The sequence below is a fragment of the Sceloporus occidentalis genome, unplaced genomic scaffold, assembly GCF_023333645.1.
Source record: "Sceloporus occidentalis isolate IW3139 unplaced genomic scaffold, rSceOcc1.0.p SCAF_3, whole genome shotgun sequence".
Taxonomy (NCBI): domain Eukaryota; kingdom Metazoa; phylum Chordata; class Lepidosauria; order Squamata; family Phrynosomatidae; genus Sceloporus; species Sceloporus occidentalis.
In genome coordinates this window covers 241,740,767-241,765,445 of record NW_028316983.1, presented here as the reverse complement: position 1 = coordinate 241,765,445, position 24,679 = coordinate 241,740,767, and the positions used below count along the sequence as shown (strand labels likewise).

Here is a 24,679-nt window from a genome sequence, read left to right as displayed (position 1 = left end):
AAACTTACAACTAAAGATGGTCTGCATTTCTAAATGAATTTTGTGCCAAAAATCACTAATCTTTTTGCAGGCCCACCACATATGAAATAGCGATCCCTCTTTTTTTTTGCATCTCCAGCATTTCAGTTCGCTTAATTTATAAATTCTTTTGATCTTTACGGGAGTAAGGTACCACCTATTTATTATTTTGAAGTGATTTTCTTTTAAAGTTTGCGAGGCGGTAAACCTATTCGTTTTTACCCAGGATTTTTGCCAAGCTTCATATGTGATTGGGCGTCCAAAATCTTGTGCCCAACGCACCATATTGCTTTTTATAACTTCTCCTTCCAAGGCTCTTTTCAAGAGTATATTATAAAATTTACTTATCTTCTTTTTTCCGATTTTCCACCATATTACATCTATTTCATTTATTACCGTATCAATCCCATATTCCTTATCATCTTTCTTATATTTTGCTTTTATTTGTGCGTATTCGAACCAGTTCAATTTGGCCCCATCTTCTACCAATTCCTTCCACTCTTTTAGTCTTATCTTTCCCTTTTTCTCTATTTTAATGAGATCGTTGTATGTCAGCCATCTTCCCTTTTGGTTCCGTGTATGTCTAAATGCCTCTTGGCTTGATATCCACATTGGTAATTTCCTATAAAACATTGTCTTTATTTTCACCCACGCATCGAAAAGTGCTTTCCTAATGGGATGATCTAAGAAGCCCTTGATTATTTTCTGGTCCTTACTAAACAAATATAGATGCCAGCCATGTTTTAAGTCGTTACCTTCGAGGTTTAAAAGACCATTTTTTTAAACATACAAACATGAATAATTTCCAAAGGAGTCTTCCTTCTCAGTGAGATTATGTGACTTTCTGTTCTAATTACATGACATTTTTTCCAATTTGGGAGGGTTTCTTTAAAAAAAAAATCCCCACATTTGCAAATGTGCCTCCCCCCCAAAAAAAGTCTTTTTGGCTATCCAAATAATCTGTTTTTTCCTAAAATGTCATATCTGGGCCCTAATTCAGTCAGTCAGTCCACAAGCTCTCAAACAGCCCTCTCTCAGACTTTTGACATGATAGTTGGGGAATCAGTTGCATAAAAGTTACTTGTGTAAAAACCTGTGGGTCTTTTAATATTATTGTTTTGTACAAAAGAGCACAGAACAGAGTGTTTTGCAAAGCTAAGCTATTTTATATGCAAAATGTTGCTTTTCTGGAGATTTTTTTCACAAATGATTTTAGTGCCTCACAATTCCTGGTGGAGAGGGAAAGTGTAGAATAAATAATTTCAAAAACCTCTCTTAATTTTGTCCAATGGGAAGAAACATGCTATGAAGATGCAGTAAGGTGTTTTTTTTTAAAAAAAATCATCCCTAATTTGCTTTCAAGAAACCTGATGTTTCCTGTGTTAATGGATCAGACTACACTCTGTGATCTCTGGGATAACTATTAATGGGTCTAATATTGCTCTGGAAATAAAGTGTCAATCTCCAGCTCAAATGCAATGCTCTTACTGCAGATGTTTATCTCTCACATTCTTCTTTCTTGATAATTCAGAGATAAATAGGATCATTGTGCTAGGGGAAGAAACAAAAAATCCTGATCATATGGCTCAGCAATTGTGAGTGTAGAAATATACAATCTTAGCATTAGAAAGGGTCACTAGGGCCATCTAAACCCTTGACCATGCAGGAATACACAAATAAAGTACTCCTGAGAACTGGAATCTAACATTTGTTTAAAGGCCTCCAAGGAAGATCACCTTCCACCCCCAAATGCAGTCTATCTCACTGTTGAACAGCTCTTACAGTCAAGAGGTTTTTCCTAATGCTTAGGTGGGATCTCTTTGCTTGTAACTTGAAACCACTGGTTTATATTCCAGTCTTTGGAGCATCAGAAAACAATCTTGATCCCTTCAACATGATGGTCCTACGAAGAAGAATAACATGTCACCTCTAACCTTCTCTTTTCCAAGCTAAACATTCTTAAACCATTCCCTGGAGCAGGGGTAGGCAACCTGCGGCCCGCGGGCCGGATGCGGCCCGGCAAGGCCTTGGGACCGGCCCCAGCCCAGTCCTGCCGCCGATTGCCGCCGGGGCCTTTGGGGGGCAATTGTCTATAGAAGCCTCAGAAACATGCATTTATATTAACATTTTTTTTAAAATTAGCAATTTTTTTTCGCATGTCCTCCATTTTTTTAAAAAAAGCGTCTTCCATTTGAAAATTTTGTCCTACATTTGTCCTGGTTTATTTATATATTTAATTTTTTTAAAAATTATTTAATTATTTAGTTTTTGGCTTCGGCCCTCCAGTTGTCTGAGGGACAGCAACCCGGCCCCCGGCTCAAAAAGATTGCCTACCCCTGCCCTGGAGTCTCTGTATTGGGGGTGCCCAAAATATGAAATATTTCATATTTCAATAATTTGTTTTTATTTATCTTGAAAGATCAAGGAAGAAGCCAAGGAGAATAATGGATCCAATTCTAATAGGGCTCTGGCAAATGGATTGGTAGGGAAGTTCATCATGATATAGATATTTGTATCCTTGTTTTTTTCCAAATCAACTTCTGAAGCAACTTTCATACATTCTCTGCCTAGGGCTGAATGCTCTGTACTAGTTAGACAAGTTATTTGTGGAAAGTTTGACCTGTGGTTTCCCTCAGGGTTCAGCCCTGTCCCCTATGCTTTTTAACATGGTATATTAGAGGTGAGATATAATACTAAATTGTTCCAGGAAACCTTTCTTAGGATAAGAAAGGAGACAGATAAAAGAAGTTGACCTACTTTTGGATAGAAGAGACCCTAAAAGCTGATTCCCATGTGTGGGTGTAAGCTAGCAGCCCATATTGGGTTTGGAGGCACAGGTGTCACCACAGGGGTGTGGGGAGTGTGGACAACACCTGGTAACACTCTAGGGGAGAGGGTAAAGTACTGGTCCCCATACACATGAGGGAAAACAAACTCAAGTTGAATCCAGGTAAGATGGAGGTACAAGTAATAGGGACTCCCAATCCGGGAATGGAGTTATGTCAGCCAGTTCTGGATGGGGTCACACTTCCCCTAAAGGACTCTGTCCGCAGTTTGGGGGTACTCCTAGACTCGTCTCTCCATCTGACGGCTCAGGTGGATGTGACGGTCAGGAGCACTCGTTTTCAGCTTCGGCTGATATGTCAACCACGCCACTTCCTGGAGCAGGAAAACCTTGAAACAGTAGTACATGCACTGGTAACCTCTCGGCTCAACTTTTGTAATGCACTCTACATGGGGCTACCTCTGTGTCAAGTTTGGAAACTTCAACTGGTACAGAATATGGCAGCCAGGCTGGTTACTGGCACATCTAGATTTGCCCACATTACACCAGTTTTAAAATCCCTTCACTGGCTGCCTGTTAGTTTCCGGGCAAGATACAAAGTGTTGGTTTTAACCTTTAAAGCCCTACATGGCTTGGGTTCTGACTTCTTGCAGGAATGCCTTCTCCCATATCATCCTCTCCACACTCTTCGTTCTGTTGGGAAGAATCTGCTTCAACCAAAGAGGACTAGACTTTCGGCAGTGACCCAGCGTTCCTTTTCAGCAGTTGCTCCTAGACTCTGGAATGACCTGCCGAATGAGATCCGTCAGATTACCACCTTGGAAACCTTTAAGAAGGCTATTAAGATGGATCTTTTCTGGCAGGCCTTTCCAGACTAGGTCCACCTCTGTTTTCCTGCCTCCCCCCCTCCACTTCTCTCCCCTTTTCTCCATCTCTTTTTTCCATCCTATCTGGTCCCCACTATACCTTTCCACTGATTTTAACTGTGATTTTATACTACTGTTTTAATATCTGTCTGGTTTAATCTCTTTTTAGTATTACTATGTTTTTATACTGGTGGGGGGGGGAGGGATAGGGGTTTTAGAATTTTAACTGTATTCTCTTTTATTGTTGTAATCCGCTTGGATTCCAAGAGATTAAGCAGAATATCAATTATTATTATTATTATTATTATTATTATTATTATTATTATCTGTTGTTGTTTTGCAGAAACAGAATATGGTGTTTGCATGTGTCCCTTTAAAACGCTGAAGAGATGGTGTGAGTGGGGCCTTGACAGACCCTTGTCAATCCCCCCCTGGCCTGATTTTTAGGCAATGTGTGTCCCCAAACCACACCAACCTCCCACTTATCTGAATCCACCAAACCACTCCCACACATACTGAATACTAACACAAAGCATCCCCATCCTCAAATGACTCCCTTTTCAGCTGTTTCCCAACCAATATGGTGGTCTAATTGACATCCTCCCCCCATATACATACCGAATAGATCCTCAAAGTTCTCTATCCCCAAATGACTGCCTTTTCAGCTGTATCCCAACCAAAATGGTGACTGGAAGTGACATGGTGTCACTTCTAGTCACCATAGTGGCCAGGAATTGGACAAAGAAGTTTCATTACGGGGTGATGTGTTGATGGGTTGGGGAGAGATTGGTCCCTGCCCCCATGTAGTTGTCTACTATAGGTCTCCCTAAACTTTTTGCCCATCTTTGTGGTTCTGCTTGAAAATGAAATATTATTGTCCATTAGCAATAGGCTTCTTTCTCCATGTCTTCTTCTGTGACTAAAATAGTACCATAACTGTGTGGTACAGAAGGATCCCTGGTCCCTGACTGTCTCTACATTACATACCTGGAGCAGAGGTCTCTACATTACATACCTGTGAGTCAGTATAGGTGAGCAGGGTGCAAATTCAACGAGTGGAAGGCCAGATGTGCCACCTCTCAAAGACAAATATAACATTCCACCACTCAGACTAAAGTATGTAACACTCATTCCCCCCTCTCTTCTAGCCTGTATCTTGATGTAATCTGTTCATCAGCTTCATGTGACTAGAATATCATGTTCTTTTTAGCTTTTAAAATGGAACATACAGAGATAACTAGTGATTGAAGAAACCCATGTTTTTCTTCTCGTTCATTGAGAACTTGATGAGAATTTTTTAAAAAATTATTCGTTCCACAAATCCCCCTTTCAAAAGGTGATTTCTTCTCTCCCTTTCAGCAGCTAGAGAAATATTTTTCACAGATTTCTCGAATGACAATAAAAGACAAGTCGAATAATTACGCTAATTACTTTGCATTTCAAATTCAATTACCATGTCAAAAGGAAGTTTGGCAGATGTTTAAAGAACATTCCTATGCTTAAAAAAACCTGAAGGCACACACACAAAAGGGGGAAAAACCCAGTCTCAACAAATAAACTGTGATTGAAGCCCCAACAAGAAATGCTAGAGTTGAGGGGACCCTCAAGGACCATCCAGTCCAACCCCCTTCTGCTATGAAGGAATACATAGGAATACATGGGATCCTAGAGGACATGTAGTCTGACCCCTGTTCAACATCAGGATGGCACTGGAAGATGGGACAAACCAAGGGTTTTCTTGGCATAAAGAGGAGTTTTGCCATGGGCTGCCCCTGACGCTGAGACAGTGTGACCCTCACAGATGAGAAGGGGAGGGTGGCGTGTCAAATGGCAATGCTCTTCTGCCAAGCAGGAATCCTCAAAAAGGAGTGGAGTCGGGTGCAATGGCAGGAATTCTGCCATAGATAAAACCTAGCATTCAAAGGGATTGCCAGGGGTCATCCAAACCCCCCTTCTACCATGAAGGAATACCTAGGAGTTGGAGTTGAAGCTGAGAGCATGTGACTTGTCCAAGGTCAGCCAGTGAATTTCTATGGTGAACTGGGAGGCTAGAGTCCTGATCCCAGCTCAGCCATGTAAATTCCTATGGTTCTGCCCTTTGGTTTTGTTTCATTTCAAGAAAGCCTCTTTAAATTTATTTGTTTATTTATTTATTCTATGATTGGTTTGCTTTTGGGCAACGATGGTTAAGAATGTCCCTGAGGCTGAGAGAATATGACTTACCCAAGGATTTACGTGGCTGAGCTGGGATTATTATTATTATTATTATTGTCCAGCTCTTCAGCCAAAAGGCTATCAGAGCAGCTTACAAATTGTTAGACATTTCCCTGCCCTCTCTCTCTGCACCTCTGCCATGGTGATGCTAAGGTCATGCAATAATAATAATAATAATTGGCAAGGAGAGTGCACATTCTCTCAGCCTCAGAGGCAGGGCATGACAAACCTCTCTCTCCAGCTCTCTCAAGGTGATGCTAAGGCAAACCTACTTTTATTTTGATATATATATATATATATATATATATATATATATATATCAAGGAGAGTTCAAAATATCCATGAATAAGAGTGTGTGAAGTATCCAAAAAGAGCATGGCAGAAAGGGCAGAAGGTCTTATCCACCACTAACACACAAAATGCCTCCCCTTTTGTTCTCTTTTGTTTTTCAAAGCAAAGCTGTGAGTGAGCAAAGATGGGGGGGAATCACCCTAACAAAGGAAATAGCCTCTGGTAAAACCCAGGATGAATGGTAGCTTTTCTTACGCAAAATACCCAAATCCTGTAGGTCGAATTTGTCAGCTGAAAGTTTCTTCTCTTCTCTTCATTTGGAAATGATTAAAAATCAAAATTCTTACTTATTGATCGAGAAGTGATCAGAATTTCTTCTCTATAAAATGCTTTCGAAATTTTCGAATTAGACATATTTCTACTAATTTTTGAATTTTGGAGAATATTCTTTACATCCCTAGAGATAATGCAGAGAAAGTTAAAACAAGATGTCATTTAACAATCAGTGTCATAAAATGCTACCTTTGAGAAAAAATAGTTTTTATTAGATACTGAAAGGGACATTAACACACTGCTTGCATCCATGGGGTCCCATTGTCTAAAAATCTATCAGCAGGATATTACTGAAACCAAATTACCTCAAGGACTACTTTTTTGCACACAAATTTGCTTGGGTGCTCAAACTTTTAGCAAATATTATTTTCGTCCCCAAATGGTTGGTGACACAGTATAGGGCCTTCTAAATTGTGGCTCCCAGATGCTGATATGCCTTCCCTAGGAAGATTCATTTTGTGTTTAAAAAATAATGTTATTTTAGGTTCAGCTGAAGATGCCTTTGATATTGCATGACAACCCAAGCAAAGAAAAAGTACCTGTTGTTCCTTTCTCCATCAGTTTTGGTGATGCACAGATCTGATTGATAAATTGTGTCTCCAGCTTGAAATCCCCAATTTGAATCGTGCAGTACGTGCCAACTGGCTGCTGCTTGAATCTTTCCTGTGAGGTCAGCATAGACTTCCTTCTATTTCTTCTTATCTCAACTGATTTTACAGAAGTTCCCTTTTACACTCTACAGGGTATGCCCAGGACATTCTTCAGTGCCTTCTTAGATTTTTATCCATACTAGAAGCACTGTGCATTTCAGAAGAAACTATACTGTAATAGGGATTTTTGCATTTAGAAAGTCATTTTAAGGATAGTCTTATAACATAGGACATTAAACATGTGAAACTGACATGGAACATAGACAGACTGACACATCCAACTTCTGCGTTTATAAGATGTAAATAAAGGCTAAAGAAATCATCAAGGGTTGTTGTTAAGCTCTATTATCTGCTTACCTTTCCAATTTAATAAATTGCTGGGAGAGACTGTCTGGAGTTTATGGGTTTAATGTTGCTTGTATGCTGATAACAAGCTCTTCTTTGTTGCTCATTCCAAGGAAACTGTGGCTCTGCTAAACCAATGTCTGCTAAACTAGTAATCAGTAATGGACTGAATGCAGACAAACAATTGAGCCTTAATCCCAACAAGAGAGAGGTTTACCTGATCAGTCAAAAGGCAGATTAGGGGGTAGTAATAATACTACCCTGCATACCCAGCACTGTATTTGGGGGTCTCCATGTTTTCAGATTTCATATATGGAGCCAGCATGTTCTCAAAGGTCATGATAACCTTTTGGAACACTAGATGAAGTTCCCATGGGAAGGAGCAAAGACCTACAGATGCCATATTTGTAACCCTAAAGTTAAAGCCATCAACCAGTCCAGAATCCCATTGTTGACTATTGAGGAAACCGTAACGTCTTTGTTACCTTGCAAGATAGCCCATCCTCAGAGGATAGTTTCAAGTATAAATATAGGTTCCAAAAACCTAGCCTATGTGCATACATTTGTCCTAGACAGCATTCTATGTATGTGCTGTGTTGCCCAAAGACTCCAGTCTGAGCCACTTCTCACTTTTTATAGTATACTCTTTGGACAGGTAAATATCTCCCTTTTTAATCCCCTCAAACTCCAGTAGCCCATATTTTCCATATTTCCATTTTGATGATCTCTGAATCTGTGTGAATTGCTATCATCTCTGTATGATTGCACTCTGAAATGTTCTGAAACCTTCTGAATTCATCCAAACCTGGAGTTCTTCTCAGTTTTTTTCCTGGTATACACAGGTGCCAGTGGTCCTAAAGCTTACCCAGACTTTTGGAAAGCTAATTTCCCTAACTTTTAAAGTAATGCTGACATACTCTAGTTGGTGGGGACTCCCACTCTTGTCACGTTTTCTTGGGTAACAATACGAATTGCTGGTTAGGGCAACATTCCCCATGAAATCTCAGGTTCATACTTTGGTGTACTCCTGATTTCAGTAATCAGTCTGAATGCCCAGATTTCCATTGGTGAGCACATTTTGGGTTGTCAGTCATAATGTCATAATGACCAGGCTTCCTGGTCACCACAAGACATCCTTCATCATTCTCTCCTAATGACTTTGCTAATTATTTCATCTCTAAGATTACCACTATTCGCTCTGAGATAGTCCCCCCCAATTCTTCTTCTGCTCTTAATCTTCTATCACCCTCGCCTAACAAATTTTCTGTGTTTCCTCCTGCCTCTTTGGATGAACTCTCTACACTTCTGAACTCTTCCAAACCTGCAACTTGCTCTCTTGACCCAATTCCTACTCATCTTCTAATCTCTATAGCTCCCTCCTTTCTGCCCTCGCTTCTCCATATCTTCAATCTCTCTCTCTCTACAGGCTCCCTCCTGTTGGACTTCAAACATGCTCTCATTTCCACAATTCTGGAAAAACCTTCTCTTGACCCCTTCTCTTTGTCTAGCTATCGTCCGATTTCTCTTCTTCCCTTTCTTTCTAAGGTTTTGGAACGGGTTGTTTATTCGCGCTGTCTTGAGTTTCTTGAAGCCAACTCCATTCTCGATCCCTTTCAGTCTGGTTTCCTCCCAAGGCATTCTACAGAGACAGCTCTCACTAAGATCTCCAATGACCTTTTACGGGCCAAGGCTAATGGCATTTACTCTGTTCTCATCCTTCTCGATTTGTCTGCAGCCTTTGACACCGTTGATCACTGTCTCCTAATTGACATACTCTCTGACCTTGGGTTCTCAGACTCTGTTCTTGACTGGTTTAAATCTTACTTGTCTGGCAGATCTTTTGCAGTGGTTACAGGCGGTCAGACTTCATCTCCTGTTCCCTTATCTGTTGGAGTTCCCCAGGGCTCTGTTCTGGGTCCCCTTCTGTTTTCTCTCTACACACTGTCCTTAGGTAAACTCATCAGCTCTTTTAGTTTTTCCTACCATCTGTATGCTGATGACACCCAGTTGTATCTTTCCACCCCTGACCTTTCTCCAAGGCTTGAACAGCAAGTCTCGTCTTGTCTCACAGCTGTCTCGCAGTGGATGCGCCATCGGCGTTTGAAGCTCAACATGTCCAAGATGGAGCTTCTTGTCTTTCCTCCTAAGTCCACCCTTCAACACTCATTTTCTGTCTCTGTGGACAACATTTCTATTCAACCAGTCCAGCAAGCCCGCACTCTTGGTTTTACCTTTGATTCTTCTCTGTCGTGTATCCCTCAGATCCAGACCACAGCCAAGGCTTGTAGATTCTTTTTGTACAATATTGCCAAAATCCAACCTTATCTCTTTGCCTGCACTGCCAAGATCCTGGTCCATGCCCTAGTGATCTCACGACTTGATTACTGTAACATCCTCCTGGCTGGGCTTCCTCTTTCTCACCTCCATCCTTTAATCTCTGTCCAGCATTCAGCTGCATGCATTATCACTACTGCCCAGCGCTCTGACCACATTTCTCCTGTGTTGGCATCCCTTCACTGGCTCCCCCTCCCTTTCCGCATTCAGTATAAGCTCCTGCTGTCGACATTTAAAGCCCTCCATGGGTTGGCCCCTCCTTACTTATCAGACCTTTTTTCTCCTCACCTTCCCACTTGGTCCCTCCGTTCTGGTAATCAAGGTCTGCAGTCTCAGCCCAGGATTTCCTCTGCCCCATCGGAGATTTGCCCCTTTTCACTTGCTGCCCCTCACTCCTGGAACCTTCTTCCCCCACAAGCAAGAGCCATCACTTCTTTAACCAGCTTCAAAATGGCGTTGAAAACAATCCTGTTCAGAGAAGCCTTCCCAGGCATTGCATAATTGTCGCTTACTATTTGATGTTCTTTTGGTGCCTGTTTATCAAACCATTTCCTGTATTGCTATGTACTGTATACATATTATCCTACTTGGGAGTATGTATTTTCCCTGGAAGAAGATTGACCATCCATTATGAAGCCAAGCTCCAGTCCATCTGCCTTGGTCCAGGCCTTGGAGGTAGAGAGGAACTGCTGGACCTCTTACCCTTTCCCTCCACCACTCCCTTCTCCTTTTGTGTCATGTCTTTTTAGATTGTAAGCCTGAGGGCAGGGAACCATCTAATTAAAAAGATTGTATGTACAGCGCTGTGTAAATTTACAGCGCTTCATAAATAAAGGTTAATAATAATAACAATAATCCTGTCCTGTCCAGCACTGGGCACTAGTCAGGCACATGAGTGAGAAGCTATGGCTTCACAACCTCACATCTGCAGAAATGTTTTTGGGGATGCATAAAGCTATCAGAACCAAGACAGATGCACCTAGTCTCACATTCTTCTGGCTTCCCACTCTTTCCTCCTTTTATCAACATTTCTACCTGTAGAAACATAGAAAGCCTACCCTTCCTGTTCTATTTATCTTCACCCATCCCATTCTCCACTCCTGTAATTTTATTCCAATATATGGTGGAATGTTTGGAAAGACAACTGTTTAATTGTTCATGCAACATTTATTGAGAACTTGTACACATGAGTAGTATACCATTAAGATAACATTAAGTATGCTAACGTGAACCTGAACAATTCAAAAACATGCAGGGGTAGCTGTGTTGTCCATTTAGTAAATTCAAACAAAAATCCACCTACCATTGATACCTTTATTGGCCAACCGAAATGCAAAATATACTTGTTGCAAGCTTTTGAAGCTCCACTGGCTTCTTCATCAGGCCAGATGTTACATATCAAACAAGAGAAAAAAATAGAGATATTAACAAGATGCCTGCATTTTATTGTTTCTGACCTTAGTTAAGATAGTATGGGGAGGGTATCTTTAGTAGGCTGGTCCCTCCTCCTCTGGTCCTGTGGCAATTGGGCAAAGTCCAGGAAATTTAAAGTCCATTTGCATATCAACAAGGATTCCTCTTTTATAATCCAATACATCTCCAATCCTGTGAGGCCACAGGCCTCTTTGTAGGTCCTCTGTTTTCCACCAAACAGAATCAGAACAAAAATCTGAAATCAATCAATGTAGTGATGACTGGGGATGGGAAAAAAAGAATCATAGAGTTGGAAGAGACCGTACGGACCATCCAGTTCAACCCCCTGCCATGCAGGAAATCCAAATCAAAGCATTCCCGACAGATGGCCATCTAGCCTCTGCTTAAAGACCTCCAAGGAAGGAGACTCCACTACACTCCGAGGGAGTGTGTTCCACTGTCGAAGAAAGAAGTTAGGTTTCCTTTTCCATAAAAACTATTCATTATGAAACTTTTAAGCCTACCAATGAAATAGGTATGATCTGCTTCATTACATCAGAATGTTGCATGTTTTTCAAAAACATACGCACAAGTGCAAAACTTGAAAATATACAGAAACTTCCTTTAATCAGAAAGAAATGACATAAATACCAGAATCTTTTTGGTGCACAATTCCATCTTAACTATAATTGCAGGAATAGAAGGGTTATGGGTGCAATAGTCCTGAAGGAAGGAAGACATGGGAGAAGTAAAGTACAATAACATCCCAAACCCACAAAAAAGTGAGACCTTAAATCAGCAAATCAAAATGCACAAAATACATGGTCAAGCTTTTGAAGCTCCATTGGCTTCTTTATCAGGGAAAGGTGTTAAGAATCATACAAGAGAAAAATATAGGCTGCCTAGAGCCAGGAGATGGTAGCCTGAACCCCATGGATAGTTCAAAATAAAGAAAACCTATTCAACAAACTGTTATATAGTGTTGTTGTGTGCCTTCAAGGGGTTTCCTACTTATGGCAACCATAAGGCAATCCTATCACGGAGTTTTCTGAGGCTGAAACTGTGTTGTTCACCCAAGGTCACTCAATGTACTTCCATGGCCAATCCTGATCTTCAGTATTTTAGTCCAAAACTCAAACCATTGGAATATGCTGTCTCCCTGTTCTAGAGTGACTCAATATTTACTTAAATCTTAATTATTCAGTGGATCTACTTTCATTGGAATTGACAGTCAATTTGTGCTTTTTCTTGCTTTCTGTCACCACAGTTGCAAACTGTGAAACAACTGCACTTACAGGACTCTGGTCAAAACATGGACCTTCGGAAAACAGAGACAGAAAAATGTCTGCATACTAGTCTCATAGTGTTGAACCAGGATGAAACCAAACATTTGGTTGAAAATTATGATACTCAACAGAACAAAAGTGACAGATTTGTATCTATATATTTTCATCCAACCTTTGCAGTGCCCTAGTTCCTTATTTCTTTGTGTTTTGCTAATTGAACTCTAAGCACCTTACAATGCATTTGTCTTCTATAGATGTTTTTAATCTCACAATACATTTTAATGCTCATATTGTGTCATATAAACTTTTATTAAGAGTTCTTGAATGGCAGAATCTTAGATGGTTGTTGTTTCAATAGATGGTTGTTGAAGGAAACCTGTACTATGCTAAAATAACTTGGCCTAAATCCTATTGCTCAGTCCCTAACAGAATAGACCTATTCAGTCAGTTGTTGACTGGTGAATCAATAAATCTGTAAAACGTATTGATGCAAATTTTTACTCTAGTTGAAACCAGCAAAAGGATTCACTACATGAATTTCAAAATCTGTTGTGGTGGCATTATCTTCCTTCAAGGTCAACAAGGAATGGTTTCTATATCTCTTCAGCTACAGAACTTATGGTAACTTTACAGGCTAGAAAACTAAACAAGTTTTTCTTATACTTTTGAGCAAAAAGTGTAAATCATTACAGCCAAAATGGCAAAACTGGAATTCAGACCCATTTATGGTACCATCTCCACTGTATTTGAATTTGAAGTTCCAGTTTCTCTACTGTCTTCTTCCTCCTTGAAAACTTTCTCTAATATTAGCTGTATCCTCTGCCTCCATTGACCACTTCTTTCTCTCCCTACTAGAAAATAGATAAATGGATTAATGGTGCTGTTGAAAGATGCACATATGTAGCCATATTCATAAAGGTAGGGGTGTTTAAAATCAATATAGCGAGAGATATATTGAATTACATTCATTGGAAAAGCAAAGAGGAGGAAGAAAATGAGAGCAAGCAACATGGCAGTTAAAAGCTTCCCCTGTTTATGCTGTGGAGATATTAAGCATACTTTAATTAACATGGCAACAGTAGATATAGATATAGCTGGAGTGGAAACCACAGCATTCAGCAGAAACTGGGAGAACCATAGGCCACAATAGTTAAAAGACAGATAGAGACTGATGTGAGCAGGAAAAAGTGGGAAAGTGAAGATCCAGATTACAGCACATGTGATGGTGGACAAGTGTCTTGGCTGGTGGAATCGATACCAAAGTGGGAGGAAGATAGACGCACACCTATCAAGGCTGATGACTGTCAGTAGAAATTGACTTGTGCTGTATGTAACTAGGAAGAAGGTACGAAAGACTGTCTTCAATGGATCAACATATTGGAGAGAAGACAACCGAGCAACAAGCCAGTACATATTAATAGCGAGTAGAGCTGTGACCACACCCAGATCAGCAATGGAGAGGTTCAAGATGTAGGTGGTGAAATGATTCCTCTTAATGCGGAAGCCAAGAAGCCAGATGACCGTTCCATTTCCCACAAATCCCAAAAGGGAGAGAAGAAGAGTGAAGGTGGTCGTGAGAATCATTTCTATGTCATAAAACTTCTGATCGCCTTGAACATAGGGACAATTTGGATCGGTCCCTGTCCAAGTGTGATGTTTTTCTCCACTGTACTCATTTCCAGCTGTCACCATTATGCTTGATTTCTTCTGTGCTGCTTCGTCTGTAGAAATAGCTCTTACTAAAGTAAGGATATTAAGAAGGATTTAGTTTTTCCCACGGAGCCAAATAAATAACGATGCATATGACGTTTTCAGTGCTGCTCTAGTTTAATTTGGTGCAATGTACCAAATGTAAAATCTTGTATTTTGAAGACTCACTCTACTTCCAGTATGCCAGCTTCACATATCCATGAGTCCATTCCATTTTCTTTCCAAGACAAGCTGCAATTTAAAGTTTGAAAACTGACATAAACATATTTTCTTCCCGAGTGTATATTTGCGTATTTCTAATGAGATGCTTCTGCTCACTTCCTTGCTCCTCCATCCTGAAGCCCTAGAAGTCATGCAACTCTGGCTCTAGAGGGTTTCCCACAAGTCGCAACAATTTCAGGTTTCAGGAGTGCTTAGACACTATAGTGGAAAAGGGAAATCTCCCCGTCTTCTTACAACTGGATTTCAATGCTCTACAAACTAACTTCTAGCAGTAGCTCCAGCCCTTTCTAGTAGACCAGGTACCCATTCACACTACAGAATTATAGTGCTATTATTCCACTTTAATTTCCATGATTCCATCCTATAGAATCCTCAGGTTTGAAGACTGAAGAGAAGTTAGTCTTCTGGCTGCAAATTCTAACTGCTTTCCCTTAAATTGACAATCCCAAGATTGCATAGAATGGGAACCGTGGCAGCTAATGTAGAACAGCACTATAATTTAGTGGTGTGAATGAGTGTGAATTGGGTAGTCTTCCAAATTTTCTCATCATTCCTCACCCCTTGATGGATATGGAACATACGAGGTTTAAATATTGTACCCCCTTATGCATCTGGGAAGCAAGTTATGATGCATAAAAATTCATGCTAAAATAAATCTTTTACTCTAAAAGATGCCACAAGATAACTTTTGTTCTCTGCCCTTAAACTGAGATTTGAAAACTAATTAGTCATCTTCACAGATGGCAATATAACAACCATTTCCCATTATTTGAAAGTTTGTTGCATATAAAGTGGAACAAATTTGGTTTCTGTACAGATAAGAAAAAGAAATAGACAACTGACCTGGACTGGGACTGATTACACATCTGAGATCAGGCAACAGATTTAGGGTGCCAGGAAGGGAACACACATTCTTTGTTGTTTCCTTGTAAGTAAATTTTTAGTATTACTCATTGCATTAGTGAAAGAAAAAGCTTGTTCTGGGATTTTTCAGCCTTGGATGCTCAAATAAATTGATTTCCAGGTAAGGTACAAGGTGTTGGTGATTACCTTTAAAGCCCTACATGGCTTGGGTCCAGAATACTTAAGGGAACGCCTTTTTCCGTACTGTCCGTCCCACACTCTAAGGTCCTCGGGGAAGAATCTACTTCAGCCAATAAAATCTAGGCTAACTTCAGTCACCCAGAGGGCCTTTTCTATCGCAGCTACGAAGCTATGGAATGGCCTGCCGAAGGAGATCCATGACATTTCTACTCTTGCAGAGTAGAAGTCTCTTAAGATGGATCTCCTCCGGCAGGCCTTCCCTACCTAGTTCCCTACCTAGTTCCTCTCCCTGTTTACTGTGACTTAGGTCGCTCTGTCCACCAATTTGTCTCTTAAATTAATGAGAAGAATTAAATTAAAATTAATAAAAATTATATTCTTGCCTCAAGAAGAAGAGCCCTCCCTCCGTCCCAACTGTCATCATCAGACCTGGGAAGGAGTGAAAAAGATAGACTCAATTCCATCAGGCCTAACAGACTCACATCACTCTCTTTTATTTTATTTTATTTTATTGTATTGTATTTTATTTATTTTTTGTGTTTTATTTTATTGTATTCTCTATATTTTGTTGCTATAATCCACCTGGATTCCTTGTGACTGGGTGGCTATAAATAATTATTATTATTATTATTATTATTATTATTATTATTATGTCTTTGGATATTCTGCACCTTGACTGGTGTGTAGTTTTGTAAACAAGTAACATGTGTGGAATGATTGGGACCAGGAATGGTGAGTACATCTGCTGTCATGGGGTGGCAAATCAACTCTGAATTTTACTGCTGCTTCTCAACACCTGCTCTGAATTGAATGGGGGTTGTGCTGGGGTGAGACCCTTGATCAACACTAGGAGAAATCCCATTCAACTTGGATCAGCTGCAGGAAGAATGATAACCAATCTGAAGTGAATTTCCTAGCACTACATTAAAATAAATACAGCTTCAGGTTCACCTGCTACCCACTTGGAAAGCTGGCCACAGCCACCACATCTGCAATATTTTCCATGGATTAAGAGAGAGCGATCCAACCATCACTATCAACAATTCTTCTGAATTACATTAAGCCTAGTATCATTACATATAGAAAAAAATGTATGAAGCTGCTTTATACTTTTGAATTAAACCCTTTGCCATGCTCTACTAGAACTTTTCATATGACTAGCTATGGATCTTGAAAGTTTCTTGTAGAGTCTTTTTCGAAATCTGCTATTTATGAGGGAGAGAGAGGCAGGCTAGCTCCAACAGGCCTCCGAGGGAGAGCACATTTCCTGGACTTTCCCCCTTCCCCATTGACATTCCCTTCTCCTTTTGTGTCTTGTCTTTTTTAGATTGTAAGCCTGAGGGCAGGGAAATGTCTAATTTACAAATTGTAAGCCGCTCTGATAGCCTTGGCTGAAGAGTGGGGTATAAATAATAATAATAATAATAATAATAATAATTGGAACAAAGTGTATGTGCTGTAACTCAATAATGGCAGCAAGGAAAGAGCTTCATATTATACACCTTACATGTTGTTGTCTGTCTTCAAGTCATTTCCAACTTACAACAAAGGAAAAAGTTTTTATTTTATTTTATTTTATTTTATTTTATTTTATTTTATTTTATTTTATTTTATTTTATTTTAAATGAAGCTATCTTAAATGTAACAGAAATGAATTATTTACATTTCTAGTTGACAGATTTTTATCCCAAGCAATCTTTTTATGTGTATTATTTATTTTGCTACGTTATATTTTATATTGATGCTGGTCTCTGGCCATAATAAAGAATTTCATTTCATTTCAACTTACAACGACCCTATAAAGTGACCCTAAACTTACCAAGAAAATGCCTAGCTAGATTTGCCTTAGGGTCGCCATAAATTGAAAACAACTTGAAACACACAACAACAACAACAACAACAACAACAACAATTACAACAGGGGGGGTGTCATTTTCTTCCTCTGAGGCTTAGAGAGTGTGATTTGCCCAGGGCCATTCAGTGCATTTCCATGGCCAAATGGGGATCTGGGCCCTAGTCTCCATACTTGTTGTCCAGCACTGAAACTACTACACCACACTGACTCTCATGTATATTCCTTACATGTAGTTGTATATTTTCAAGTCATTTTTGCCTTACAGAAAACCCATCATGGGGTTTTCGTGGCAAGATTGGTTCAGAGAAAGTTTGCCATTGCCTTCCCCTGAGGCTGAGAGAGTGTGACTTCCCAAGGTCACCCAGTGGGTTTCATGCCCAAGCTGGGAATCAAATCCTGGTCACCAGTCCAACACTCAAACCACTACACTACACTGACTCTCTTAATCCTTACATACATTATAATAAACAATAGCTCAATAGGACAGGCTTCTGTGTATTTGATATAATCCTTATATACATTGTATCAAATACACAGAAGCCAGTCCCATTGAGCTGTTCTTTGTTATGTTCCTTCAAATTGACTCTGACTTTCAGTAACCCTACCGTCCAATTTTCTCTGCAAGCTTTCAACAAAGAAGATTTGCTATTGCCTTGCTCTTAAACTGGGTGTATGTGACTTGTCCAAGTGGTTTTCCATGGCCAAACAGGGATTTGAATTCTTCTCTCCCAGAGTCCTAGTCCAACACTCAAATTATTATGCTGAGTTTTGCTCTCAGCTCTCATGATGCCACATTTTACCAGGTTGTAATGGTTCATAATTCTGAGAACTCTGCGTGGGATTTTATTTTATTTTCCCTTTCCACCACCCCCTTATCTTTTTATGTCATGTCTTTTTAGTTTATAAAATAATAAATTTTAAGTTTATAGATTTTAGAGTGAAAGGAAGTACCACCTTGTCTTTTTTTATTGGAACATATGCCACTCTGTAAGCAACTCCTGTTGTAGAAAAGAAAGTAAATATTGTCTGACATTCTGTCTACTTACCTATCCTTGGAATAGACACCTGAGTGTTAGTAGTCTTCAGATCGAGTGGACGAAAGACTTCAGTAGCATGGACAAAAGTGGAATCTTCTGGAATATAAAGAAAAATATAAAATTTTACTAATCAGATTGCTAGGCGTAACATCCCTCTCCTGCCCCAAATCTTTATCTTGGTTTAATCCATATCTCAGTTTCACATGGCAAGAAGGACATGTCATCTTACCAGAAATGAAGATTCTAAAAAAGAGAAGTGAATTACTTATCAACCCCAGTGATCTAAATGGATGATGCATCTTTCCTTTTAAATATCTATGTTCTAAAATAGCACTTTTGAGAAATCCAGGTTTATATTTGTTATTAAGAATTAGAATTAGCCAGCTACATGGATCCCTTATGTGGCTTTTTAAAAAATGTAGACAGTTTGGGAACCAATATCCTTAAACACAATAATCCTATTAAAGTGTTACGGAGGGTGTGCTAGCCTTGCATCACCCCTTCACCCTTTTAATCATTTGGAAAATGATGGTCTGAAGAGGGGAGATTCCTCTATACAAAATGGCTCTCCACATGAATAGGAATCATGTTGTTTTTTTCATAATTATTTTACAGCATTAATCTTACAAATAATACCAGGTAAACCTCACTACCTCTGGGCTGACCCTCAGCCAGGGTTTACAGCCAAGGTGGCAAATTTTTGTGTTGCTCTAATAGTGTGCTGATGCAGAATCGTGTTTTAATTTTAATTTTATTGGCCCTATTTTCTATTTGAATAGGGTTTTTTTTACTATATAGTTCTTAGAATTTATTTAGCTTCTGAATTACTGAGAAAATTGATACAACCTGATGTACAATATTACTTATTCTAGTATCTATTGACCCTTGTTTGAGGTATCTCCAAGCTGTATTCCTTTTTGTATCCTTGCATTGTTTTTTTCTATTGGACATTGTATAATATTGTACTGTATTGTATTATTTTGTGCTGGTCATTGACCGTAAAAGTCTCATTTCATGTGGAGAGCTTCCATAGCTTTTATTGTACACAAAAAGCAATGCAAACAGCACTAAAGACAGGAAAACACCTTTCTCCTTCCTGAAAATATTAAACTATGTCTGAAAGGAAAATCTGCTCTTCCCACCCAGATTTCTGACTAAAGAGTATTTATAACAGGTATGCCGCCACTGAGAAAGCCTTGTCATACATGGTAGTCCCATGGCTACACTTCTCCATGGCAACACCAAAAAACGTTCATAAGTGATTTTAAATGTGGTGTGGTTGGTACTGGAACTATTGTCCCTTTAAATACCAAAGTCTTTTTTAAAAAAGTTATTGATCAAGGGATGTGTTACATGTTTGTGGGAGGTCATTTCTGAGTCATTTCAAGGTAAATCTTGGGATGCTTTTACATATTTAGTTTGAATTAATTAGACATTGAAAATGCACTACCTTGCTTTGAAGACTGAAGAAGAGATAAGGATAGGCTTTAGGTCCCAGAAACTGTTAAACATGAAATTCTTACAAATTAAGTACCTGGTGTCCAGAAGCAGCTGCCTATAAATCCTCCAGCAGGTCCATTGTGTTTTTGTTGCTTGTAACCATCCTGTCTCACTGACTGGCAGTGCACTTGCTTCATGTACTCTTGACCTTGGATTTGCTATGATTTATGGCTTTGTGTTTTACTCCTTGTTAGTTGTGTTTATCTGGATTCCTGGCTTGGTGGCTGGGTTGACTGATAATCTTTCTGATCTTGCTCCTGTTCCTCCCTTCATTTTGCTGGATTAGCTATGACTGAATTGGACTGGATTGACTACTTTACTGCTCTTTGCCTCCTGGCTCTTGGGTCACATCCTGACTGTAGCACAGGGTAAATGAGCCAGGAGCTCTTGTTGAAGTGGAGAGGGGCACAATAGGACAGTAGGAGCAGTGCAATGATTTTACAAAGCCCAAAGAAGCATGTGACCTAATAATCATATTAGGTGATCATGTTACGCTTATTCCGAAATCTCTTCACTGGCTATCTATTGGTTTCCGGGCACAGTACAAGGTGTTGGTGATTACTTTAAAGCCCTACATGGCTTGGGTCCAACCTATATAAGGGATTGCCTACTTCTGTACAATCCGCCCTGCACCCTCAGGTCCTCTGGGAGGAATTTATTGCTACCCATAAAACCAGACTAACGGCAACCTCCCCGAGGATGTTCTCCGCTGCTGCTCCCAGACTATGGAAGACCTTGCCAGAGGAGACCCATCAAATAACCAGCCTAGACAGCTTCAAAAAAGCTGTCAAGATGGATCTCTTCCAGCAGGTCTTCCCAGAATAGTTCAATCTAATTTCTGTACTCTCCCTACTTTATGTAACCACTGCCTCTGCTAGAAAATTGCTGCCATTTTAACAGGTTGAATTATAAACTGTATTGTATTTACTCCTGTTTTAAAGGGGGGGGGGGGTCAATTTATTTATTGAGAGTATGTATTATTCCAATATATTCTAGTCATGTAAGCCACCTTGATTGCTGTAGCAGAAAAGTGGAGTGTAAGAATAAAGTTTATTTTATTTATATCCATCAAGGTTGCCGTGGCCTGACTTCTGGGTGTAATGTCAGGAGAATATTATGTTGGTTGTGAGTCTTCTGGAGACCAAGGGAATTTTGAATATGGGTGCTGGTTTTGTTTCTTCTTTAGGCAGGTAAAATAATCTTTCTCCCCTTCCCATGAAAGTCAGTGGAGAGGTTCTAGATTAAAGGAGGAAGGTATATTTGGAGCTATTATAGTGGACTATCATGGTGGCTGAGGACAGTCACTACAGTACTATTGCTATTGCTGCTGCTGCTGCTTTTACTAATAATGCAGCTAAGGAAGTGGGGAAGATGCAGGTTAGTTAGGAGCAATTGGGAGTTATAGGATCAAGAGAGGGTTAGGTATAGCCAAAGTGAAACATGTGGCAAGATGTGGACCTTTACATATTTTTGTCTTGGCTTTGTGCTCTGAAAAAGGCCCAGGCATCTGCAGCAGTCTTGTGGCTAGCCCTGGCACACACAAAAAGGGTGCTTGAGACTTGCAGTGGGGGAAAAGAGAAAAGAAATTTTAACACCTCTCTCCACTTTGGAGCAAACAGGACCAAGTGTACCTGGACTTCTGATTCCCAGATTAGCAACTATACCCCCTGAGGAATACCTGAGGGAACTAGCATCAATGGTTGGGGAAGTGCCATTTGTCAAGATGGGAGCTACAATGTCAGAAGAGCATAAAGAACCAGGCAAGATGGTTGCACATGATATTCCTGTACATACATATTATTTCTGAGGAAAAAAATGTGGATGGTCTGTCCCTCCTCCTTCTGGCCATGTGGTACTGGGAACAAAGTATTTCAATGTCCATGAAATAAAATTTGAATCCCATTAGATGTTTCCACCCTTTGTGAGGTCACAGCCTCCATGGTTAAAAACAAAGTTTTACCTTTGTTGGAGGTCAAAACCTAAATGCTTAAATGTGGTGTCTTCACATCCAGAAAACATATTCAGGGGCAATTTTTCTTATCCTATAGCATCTATTAATTTACATTTTTTAAACCTTCACCATATTTATATTTACCCTTCTAAAACATAATTAAAGTTGAGTAATTATATAAGATAGAAATGGATTCATAAGGAAAGTAAACAGCAAAATGGTATTAAGATACAAGATCCCACACATTTCTTTCTTTCTTTCTTTCTTTCTTTCTTTCTTTCTTTCTTTCTTTTTTTTTTTTTTTTGGCAAGGAATACTCAGAGATGGTTTTGTCAGTTTCTTCTGAAATATAGCCTTCAGCATCTGGTATTCAGATGGTGGTCTCCTATCCAAGTACTAACCAGAGTTTACCATGCTTAGCCTCCAAGATCAGATAGGATCTAGTGCTCTTCAGGAAAGCCTGGTACTGTTCCCTAAATTAAGGCCATATGAGAACAAGATGTCACACCTATAAATCCAGAACGTTTTCTCTCTTCTTAAGCATGGTTGCATTAAAGAGATTCTTTAGTAAAAGTATAGTTGTGTTGGAAAGGTTAGGTCCCTTAGAATTAAAGTGCTTTGCTGCCGGTTGTTCCAACTTTTTAATGTTAATTGCTGCTTTTGAGTCCCTGAATCTTGTATGAAGATCAGTGGTGGTATTTCACAGTGCATTTGAGAGGCTGGCAGTCAATCATATATATGAGGTTGGTGGAAGTGCAAGCCATATTTTGTTTAATGTTGTAGATTTTTCCCACTGTGGTTCATATTTTTTCAAAAAAATATTTTTTGTGCAGATAGGCAGAAATTGTGCATATTTAGATTATATAACCACATTTGATTCTAGCTGTCTTCCCATCTCTCACAAGAATCCTTTTATTTTCCTGGAAAGACAATCTTTTTAAACCGAGTTAATTTTCTGTTTGTATTTTTAGACCCTTATGGCATTTTGAATATAGAGTCATTCAGAAGAACTAGCTGTGCATGTTCAGCTTGGTGAAAAGAAGACTGAGGAGTGACATGATTGTACTTTTTAAATATCTCAAGTAGTTATCACAGAGAGGAGAGTGCAGGTAGAATCAGGTCTAACGGTTTTATTTTGCTGGAGGTTGGATTTTAATGGAACATGAGAGGGAACATCTTGACAATAAGAGTGGTTTGTCAGTGGAACCAACTGCCTAGATTGATGGTGGCAGTCTCCTTTCTGGATATCTTCAAAAAGAAGCTGGACAGCTAGCTGCTGGGGATACTCTAGCTGGAGATTCAGCATTGGATTCAGTCGCCCATGACTTCCCTTCTAGATATGATTCTATAATTCTGTTCCATTTGAAGAATTTACATACATGTTGCTCATATGACGATGGTTATATGGGACCTAAAGTTTTTACATCTTGATTCTACCTCCAAAGGAGAAACCAGATTTGGGTTTCTGTCGGAAGATTCTGTCTTCCATTTTATGTCTGCAGTCTTCCTCTTCATTCAAAACCCTTTGTAGGATGAGCTTCATGCTTTCCTTAGAATGGCCTCCCTTCTTTTTCCCAACTAGGAAATAGATCAGTGGGTTAACACTGCTGTTTAGGCAAGCACACAAATAGCCACATGTGAAGAAAAGGGAAGGCACTGCTTCAAAAGATAAATGAATGAGAAGAAGGGTATTAAATGGGAAATCAAGCATAAAGAAGAAGAGGAGAGTTAGTAAAATCGTCATTATAATTTTTTGTCGTTGCCGCTGGTGGGATTTACAGTAGACTTTGATGAAAAGAGTCACAGCTGAAATAGTCATGAGTGGGAGACAGAAGAGAGAAGTTATAAGAAAGCAGTAGAATATTTTGTCATTATATACCAAGGAATTAGTTACATCAAGAATTAAGATAACTGCAGAAAGCAGGAAGGAGAGGAGCCAGATGAAGGCACACATAATGGTGGACAAGTGTGTTGGTCGGTGACAGCGATGCCACATTGGGAAGAGGACAGTCACACACCTGTCAATGCTGATACTTGTCAGAAGAATTTGACTAGTGGTGAACATAAATAGGAATAGATACAGACAAAGAAACAGCAGAAACATTTTCCCCCTCGTATGTATTAAAATATAACGGGAAGCAATGGCAGTGAGGACTCCAACATCAGCAACAGCCAGATTAAGGATGTAGGTGGTAAAAGGGTTTCTCTTAATGCAGAATCCAAGAAGCCAGATGACAGCTGCATTTCCCATGAATCCAGCAAAGCAGATTACTAAAATGACTATTCCAATATAAAATTCGAATCCAGAATAAGGGTCCTCTCCTGTGTTAATATTTGAGGTATTGTGCAGGGATAGTTCACCATCCCCAGAGTTTTCTGGTTGGGATGTCATGTTGATATTCATCATTGTGCCCAGGCTCTCCATCTGAAATTTGGTTCTCTTCTCTTGGAAGAGAAGATCCTGATGGGAGAAGAAAAAGATGTGTATTCTGTTATTATAAAAGTGAATTAACTTAATTCCATTTTCCACATTTGCATTGTTGGCTTCATGAACTGTACAGATCTAGGAATATATATTAGCTCAAACCTCCTTCCCACAAAAAGTCTAAATCAGCATTTCACAATTCATATTGTGACTGCCAGGTTGAAAGATGGAGCTGGTTAATACTCTTTGCATCACAAGAGGTGAAAATTCACATCAATTTTGCACTGCATTTGGAGATTTTGCATACACATTGCTCACATGAGGATGGTTCTATGAGACCTAAAATTCTTACACCAGTTGATTCTACATCCCACAGAGGAATTAGATGTGGGTTTGTATC

The 24,679-nt window shown here is 39.6% G+C and overlaps 2 protein-coding genes across 2 annotated transcripts; both read right to left on the bottom strand.

Annotated features, from left to right (window-relative positions):
• Positions 1–13,258: 13,258 nt before the first annotated feature.
• Positions 13,259–20,040, bottom strand: LOC149317677 (proto-oncogene Mas-like). Its single transcript, XM_089518402.1, has 3 exons — positions 19,938–20,040; positions 18,413–18,499; positions 13,259–14,274 (listed from the first exon to the last, which is right to left on the bottom strand). The coding sequence occupies exons 1-3, from the start codon at positions 20,038–20,040 to the stop codon at positions 13,259–13,261; spliced, it is 1,206 nt and encodes a 401-aa protein (XP_089374528.1).
• Positions 20,041–23,274: 3,234 nt separating this feature from the next.
• On the bottom strand, positions 23,275–24,261 carry LOC149317676 (mas-related G protein-coupled receptor member H-like). Its single transcript, XM_089518401.1, has one exon. It carries the CDS (start codon positions 24,259–24,261, stop codon positions 23,275–23,277), a length of 987 nt encoding a protein of 328 aa, XP_089374527.1.
• Positions 24,262–24,679: the final 418 nt, after the last annotated feature.